The sequence below is a fragment of the Nicotiana tabacum genome, chromosome 14 (assembly GCF_000715075.1).
Source record: "Nicotiana tabacum cultivar K326 chromosome 14, ASM71507v2, whole genome shotgun sequence".
In the NCBI taxonomy this organism is placed as follows: domain Eukaryota; kingdom Viridiplantae; phylum Streptophyta; class Magnoliopsida; order Solanales; family Solanaceae; genus Nicotiana; species Nicotiana tabacum.
In genome coordinates, this window is record NC_134093.1 from 17,948,694 (window position 1) to 17,956,971 (window position 8,278).

The 8,278-nt window shown below is 34.3% G+C and overlaps 1 protein-coding gene across 1 annotated transcript; it reads right to left on the reverse strand.

Moving 5' to 3' along the window:
* Positions 1-931: 931 nt before the first annotated feature.
* LOC107821369 (cyanate hydratase) lies at positions 932-6,787 on the reverse strand. Its single transcript, XM_075229372.1, has 4 exons — positions 6,392-6,787; positions 3,846-3,917; positions 2,283-2,391; positions 932-1,250 (listed from the first exon to the last, which is right to left on the reverse strand). The coding sequence occupies exons 1-4, from the start codon at positions 6,664-6,666 to the stop codon at positions 1,209-1,211; spliced, it is 498 nt and encodes a 165-aa protein (XP_075085473.1). The 5' UTR covers positions 6,667-6,787; the 3' UTR covers positions 932-1,208.
* Between the last annotated feature and the right edge of the window lie 1,491 nt (positions 6,788-8,278).

Sequence of the window (8,278 nt, forward strand, 5' to 3'; positions counted from 1 at the left end):
GTGATTGATCTTATGCAGTAGAACTTAAATGATATAATTATTCAGACGAATATTAATCTTGCACGTTTATTTATATAGTGGAGTCTATTTTCCCTCTCTATTAGTTGTGTTTCTAAAAATTGCTTTGGCTCTACAATTCAAGAAGCTCGCCAGATCTATTTAAAGAGATCTCACTTTGTGATGAATTGTGAGTTTAAGTGGGCGTTTGGACATAAGAATTATAAAATTTCGAATAAAAGTAAATTTTTTAAAAGTGATAATGGTATTTGAAAATTAGAGTTCTGTTTGGACATGAATATAATTTTGGGTTGATTTTAAATTTTTGTGAGTGATCTTAAGTGAAAATTTTAAAAAATAGCTTTTTGGATTTTTTTCAAAATTTCAAAAAATTTCGAAATTCATCTTCAGGTGAAAATCGAAAATTTCATGGCCAAACACTGATTTCGAAAAAAAATGAATCATTTTTATGGCCAAACGGGCCCTAAGAATACCAATTCATGTGCAAAAAAGAAGACCGAAAAAAAAGTAGAGGAGTCTTTTAGATTTAAATAGATAAATAAGATAGGAATTATTCATAAGAGTAGAATAAACTGGGGGTAAGTGTCGTTCATTTTGCGGAAAATGGTCAAATATATCCCTCTATTATTATTTATTGTTCAAATGTATTATCCGTTATACTGATCGACCAAATATACCTTACCGTTAGGCAAAGTTTTATATTTGCCCTTGTTTTAAGGGGATCAGACACGTGGAGGCTTTATATTTGCCTAACTGAACAATAAATAATAGTAGAAGGGTATATTTGACCCTATGTCAGATGAGATAAGTAGAAAGTAAAGGAAATTATCAAATGTTTGATTTGATTTTCAAGAATCAAGGCTTAGTGCTTTGAGGGTATTACTATCACAAGACATGTTATTCAGCTTATGTACACAAACAGTGCATTGATTTTTCATTCATCAAACACATAAACATAATATTTGGCAACCCAATACATAAAAATTACCAAATCTTGGCAACTAAAAATACATAAATATAAATACCATGCATTTGCATTTGGCAATTCAAAACTTGACTAACACGAGTGACCATTATTCAGCCAAGATGAGAACATCGACAAGTAGAAAAGAAAAGAAATTCAGTATAAGTAGATAATCAATGGTAGAAATGATCAACAGCTTGATACAAACTGCTTATACTAACTGCGCTTATTCTTTCCTCATTAACCTTGACACCATATGCTCAGATTTCTGCAAAGAAAAGAAAAAAGTGTCAGCAGATAATATCACAGACATTGTGCTATAGAACCAAAGTATGGAATCAAGCAGAGTTGATATAATTGTGTTCGGCAGTGACTTGATCAGACACAAAATCTGTTCAGATGATCTCAGAGCTACACATTGTATACAGGCATATTCAGAAGGAGAGCCTTGGCGTATGGTAAAGTTGTCGCCATGTAACCAGGAGGTCACGGGTTCGAGCCACGGAAACAACGCAGAAATATAAGGTAAGACTGCATACAATAGAACCTTTTAGTCCGGCCTTTCCCTGGACCTTGCGCATAGCGGGAGCTTATTGCACCGGGCTCCCTTTTTTTTAAGAATTGACTCTATACACCTTAATTATCACATTCCACCAGTTGTTTAAACAGATGGTCCCTTCAGTCCTACGATATTACACAGCACACCTTGCCTTTCTATGAACATTTGAGTATAACCATGAAACTTTGACTTGTATTTTGCAAAGATCGGTTGATACGAAATTTGTTTTGGCAGTTGCAAATCACTGATGTTATTTCATTTATGTGAATGTATTACACCACATTTGAACTTGAATATCCATATGATTTCAAGTATGTAACTTCTTGGAATTTGCAACATGGAAAGGTTCTTTGAAACGTTACAAAAGCTCAGATAGAACACAATATGCTACAACTAGGAGAAAAAGATGCGAGGGAAGCATTTTATTCTATTGATTGCTGCAGCGATGAGCTCTCTGATTAGTTAACTAAAGCACAATTGGATCAGACACTAGCGCTGTAATTATGCACCACTTTGTAGTGTTGGCTCATACAGAATATACAGGTGCAGGAGCCTTTATAATCAAGATCAAACAAACAATAAATCAAGATCTCTAGATAAGATGAATCTTCTATTCTTTCGCCCTTTGTGGGTGGGAAGTGAGTGGGGCAGGAACGACAAGGGCCTAGTGATTGGTCATTTCTGTAGACAATAATTTGGAGAAACAAACTTTACAATTATGAAATGTAAAAGGAAACTAACCTGCTCAGTGTGTGGCAGATACTTTCCGTCAAAAGTCACAACAACACGATCCTTCCCATCCACACCTTTGACTTTGTCAACTGAGCAGAAAAAGTCTATAGCTGACATGCTAAACATCAAGAGTTGTAAGTTAAAAATCTCATGTATCAAATAAATACAAGTATATCATGTGCAGGAAGTCTAGTGAAAGTGCCCTTGCATGTGTTTAACAATTAACAGTAATATAAAATTGCATGCAACACACACACAGCTCATTATAAAATAAAAATAAAAACGCACACGCACGCACAACACACATATAGCTTCAATTGCGTAGAGTAAATTGTTAAAATATCTGTGAAAGTGGACACTCCATTTTGGTTGTGTATCACTATAAAGAACCAAGAATTGAGATCAGTATTACTAGGGCATGATCTAAGAAAATTAGAGCTACAGAATGAATACACTCCTAGAGCAATACAACACTTCACAGCCCGAAAATAGTAGGCTAGTAGCCCATTTAACTAATAGAAACTAGGCAAAGTATGTCAAAGACTCAGAATTAAAGATGGTTAAAACAAGATAAGTCAATGCAGCCAAATAAAGAGTGTGTTAATGGTTAGTTCTTTAAGATGCATGCTATCAAACTAAACAGAAATAGACAGTAGAATTTCTTTTAGCTCTTCCCTTCGAAATGTGGCCATGACTCATAATATCCTCTGCTCTTGTTTATCTTTTATAAATGGCTAGCCAATTATAATATCTTACTGTTTACACACAACATGTATGCAGCAGTGATGAATAGTTCATGCTAGTTGTATATACAATCTAGTTATGTCAAGTAGTCTGATTCACCAGACAAGATAAAGTCACTATAAAGACCACAGGATTATAATAAGATTATGAAGGAGAATACACTAAGGGTATCCGATTGATGATTAATAAATGCAAGGTGGACGAGCCGGAAAAAACTTTTCTTACATTTGACTCATCAGTTAACTGTGAAATTGCTACTTTCTTTTTCAATATTAATCCATTCAATTGGGTAGAGGATAATGGGGACGAGGCACGGTTAGAGAGCTTGGGTTTGTGAACGAGAAAGCATACTGGCGGGTGAGTGCTAGAGGGAGGTAATTTTAATCCTAAGGGATCGGATATCATTCCTAATCCCCTTAGCAAAAAACACTAAAGTCTAAACAAATGGCAGATAAGGGATTATGATCTCCTCGTTATCTAGTTCATTATCCAGCAATCAAAAACATTATCACATAGCACTATAGCAGCTAGTTGACTCTAAACACGCCGTGCAAGTTCTAATTCATCTCCAAATGGCTTCTTATGAAACATGACTTGCAATAAACCAGAGGCGAACTTATGCAAGTCGGAGTAGCTAACATCAGAGGCAATTCATAAGGGTTCACAAGATCCGGCGCTCCTGAATTTAAAGGCAGAGAGCATTTCCAGAGTATGAATCTAAACACATGCCTGGAGCCACATACAAGAAAAGATTGTATAGCCAAATTTCTTTTGAATCAGTAAAATAAGCACGAGTATTTAATTAGTATGTTAAGTGGAGTGACTTACATGCCATCGCCAAATTCTTCGTTAATAATTTCCTTGATACTCTCACCAAAATGCATGACGGCTTCATTCAATCTGTTGAAGAGATAAAATAATTGAATTTAGTCTTGACATGCAACAACACAAAGCTTTCCAAAAAACATTGCCCAAAAGGTCTCGCTGACAACTTCACAACACTTAAGCACTGCTAATGCTGTTACCTAATAATCTAATGATTTCACAGGAACAACGAAATGGAAAGTTAGCAGCTTTCCCACATTCCGTTCCTTCTGTATTTTCTCCCTGCCCCGGTATCTCCACTAACAACACTTTATGTGATGCTGGCGAGGGCAGATTCAGGGTTTAAAGACAGTGGTTACACCACTTAATATATATTCATAATCTTAAAAAGTTTCTCTATATATTATATATAAAAATATACAGTCCGAGTACAAAGCAGTAAGTGCACGTGCACCACTGGTTATAATCCGGATCTGTCTCTGGCTGCTGGACATGTCAATGTTATACCAGAATTTTTCACTTTCTAACTAGGACTATAACTTTCATCCAGTCTCTACTTAAGAATTTCAAATTTCCTGTATGCCACATATTCCTCTAGTTCTATCAACTTTCATACACTATAGCAAGATAAAAGCTTTTCAGATAATGAACAGTCAAAAAACAATGAAGTGGATAGCTTTATATGATCGTTTATCGAATCAAGTTAATAGTAATTTCCGTTTTTTCCAACCCCACATCTTACTCTAGTTCAATCAGCTACCATATACCATTGAACTCAGTGTTCTATAACGTCAAAACTCTAATTCTAATTGACCCTCAAAATCCAAAAATAAGGCCATTTCCTTCAATTAGGTGTTTTCTGTTTTTTCATGGGAAACTCTACTAATACTATTAAAGAAATTAAGTGTGTTTATCTCACTTAACTTTGAATCCGTTATATCAGATTTTCCCAGTATTCCCAGTCCCACATCTTACTCTAATTCTATCAACAACCACACAACATAAAGATCAAATCTTTATAGAAAATCAAAAATCAAGAAATGGGTGAAGCGGGCCACCTGTAAACATTGAGTATTGAATCAAGTTTTTTCCTATCCCTCATCTTACTCTAGCTCTATCAACTACCATACACCATAAAAATCAAATCTTTATACAACAATAACAACGCTTCAGTCCCAAACAAGTTGGGAGTTAGTAAGGATTCATCATGACATTGACTAGTTTTACGCGGGCCGCCAACCAAAGATCAAATATTTATATAAATTTAAAAAAAAATCAAGAAATGGGTAAAGTGGGCCACCTGTAAACATTGAGTCTTGAATCAAGTTAACAAGAATTTCAAGTTTTTCCTATCCCTCATCTTACCCTAGCTCTATCAACTACAATACACCATAAAAATCAAATCTTTATACAACAATAACAACGCTTCAATCCCAAACAAGTTGGGGGTTAATGTGAGGATTCATCATAAAATTGACTAGTTTTACGCGGACATCCAACCAAAGATCAAATCTTTATACAAAAATAAAATAAAAAATCAAGAAATGGGTGAAGTGGTCACCTGTAAATAGTGAGCCTTGAATCAAGTTAACAAGAATTTCAAGTTTTTTCCTATCCCTCATCTTACTCTAGCTCTATCAACTACCAACAACAATAACAACAACAACAACAACAAACACCCACAAGTGGGGTCTGGTAAGGTAGTGTATATGCAGACCTTGGGAAGGTAAAGCTCTATCAACTACTATACACCATAAAAATCAAATCTTTATACAACAATAACAACGTTTCAGTCCCAAATAAGTTGGGGGTTAGCCAGGATTCATCATGAAATTGACTAGTTTTACGCGGGCCGCCAACCAAAGATCAAATATTTATATAAATTTAAAAAAAAATCAAGAAATGGGTAAAGTGGGCCACCTGTAAGCATTGAGTCTTGAATCAAGTTAACAAGAATTTTAAGTTTTTCCTATCCCTTATCTTACCCTAGTTCTATCAACTACAATACACCATAAAAATCAAATCTTTATACAACAATAACAACGCTTCAATCCAAACAAGTTGGGGGTTAATGTGAGGATTCATCATAAAATTGACTAGTTTTACGCGGGCAGCCAACAAAAGATCAAATCTTTATACAAAAATAAAATAAAAAATCAAGAAATGGGTGAAGTGGTCACCTGTAAATAGTGAGCCTTGAATCAAGTTCACAAGAATTTCAAGTTTTTTCCTATCCCTCATCTTACTCTAGCTCTATCAACTACCAACAACAATAACAACAACAATAACAAAAACAAAAACAAACACCCACAAGTGGAGTCTGGTAAGGTAGTGTGTACGCCCCTACCGTGGGAAGGTAAAGCTCTATCAACTACCATACACCATAAAAATCAAATATTTATACAACAATAAAAGCTTCAGTCCCAAACAAGTTGCGGATTAATGTGAGGATCCATCATAAAATTGACTAGTTTTACGGGCAACCAACCAAAGATCAAATCTTTATTTAAAAATAAAATAAAAAATCAAGAAATTGTGAAATGGGTAACCTGTAAACAGTGGGGTCTTGAATTAAATTAGGGTCATAAGACCTCAAGGGTGCCTCCATCATATCATGAAGTTGATCATCAGATAATAAGGGAAGTGCAGCCTTCAGCTTTGAAGCAGTTTCAGGTTTGAGCTGAGCTTGACGTCTCAAAAGCTGAGCAACATACACATTTGTGAGACCTGTTTCTTCTGCTATCTGACTAAATGTTTTGCCAGATTTTTGTTTCACTGACATAAGAGATGCCACCATGTTTGCTTTGTTGCTTTGCTTCTCCATTTTTTAGCTTTTGTTATGCTGCTAAGAGAAGAGGGCTTGTGGATATATATATATAGCTATAGGGGATGAGTGAGGATGATCAGTTTTTGGGACCCAATTATCCTACTACTACTTTGCAAAGTCCAATTTGATAAGAAATTTCAGTAGGAGAAAGGGTGTTAATTTTGAGTTTTGGCTCTGACTAATTGGATTTTTTGTACTTCAACAGTCCTACTTCTCTTTTTCTTTGTTCTGTACACACTCCGTTTATATTTACTCGTGAGTCGTGACTTTGCACTTTACTTTAATAAAAAATAAATAAAGTATAGTATATTTTATAATTTTATTCATAATAATTATAATATTTCAAAAAAATATAAAAATTAATTTGAGAAATGAGTAGTTAATAATGGTAAAATAAAAAAAATTGTATTCAATTGATATACTAAAAGTAATAAGTAAAAATAAAAATATATTTTTCAAATAATAGACAAAAAAAAAACGGAGGGAGTAGTATAATAAGAGTACTCCGTCCATATAACACTCATTTGGGAATATTTGTTGATATTCCTACATTAAATATTACTACATAAATAATTACTCTAGTCGAGACTTCTAAATATCAGAAATCAAGTAGAAAACACGTCTTTTCATATGCAATTTTAAAGAGAAACTGTTACAACCCAAACTCCAATTAGTCGTGATAACACATAATTCGACCCGTTAGGTAAACCAATTAACAATAATCTAATTCAAATAAGATTTACTAAGAAAAATAAGTGATGGAGTATCTGAACTTTAATACACTTCTCAATGATTGGTAGTACAAACCATGATCTTCTAAAATTTAAAATTTACAAAGATGATATGAAATAAATACAACATCTATTTGAAATATACATGAAAAGATTAATAATTCTAAAGCTAACAAGAACAAGAGGCGGCTATGATCGGAACGCAGATATATCTTCAACGCTAGCTCAGGTCATACTCAGCAACATTAACATCTGAAAATCTGCACGCAAGGTGTAGAAGTGTAGTATGAGTACAGTCGGCCTCATGTACTCAATAAGTAATAAACCTAACCTTAGGTTGAAAGTAGTGACGAGTTTGGACAAAGGTCAGAGTCCAACACCAACAGCCAGTAACAACTCATAACAATATAACTAAAGCAGTAAAAGTAATAACTAAAAAATATAAATGCTCAACTCGTTCACAGTTCCGGAAAATAAGCATGTTTTTCAAGTATAACAGTAAAACCCAAATCTTTTACTGAAATCACCAAAATATGAGTAAATATGAAAACTGTAATTTTTCCTAAAAACTTTCAATAACATGTAAATGTTCCATTATCAGATGGCATGAGGAACGTACATCTCTACGCCTACATGTCAATGTGTATGTGAAGTCATGAATGACACAATACCGTACAATATGAGAAAAATGCATATATATGCGTGTATGTCAAGTGTGCATGTAAAATGCAATGCAACACAGTAATAAAATCATATGCATACTTTCAAAGTATCAATTCGCTCAGTCCTCACAGTCACTCAATCCTTACAGTCACTCAGTCCTTCCAATCACTCGGCACTCACTCGGCACTTGCACTCAGTAGGTACATGCGCTCACT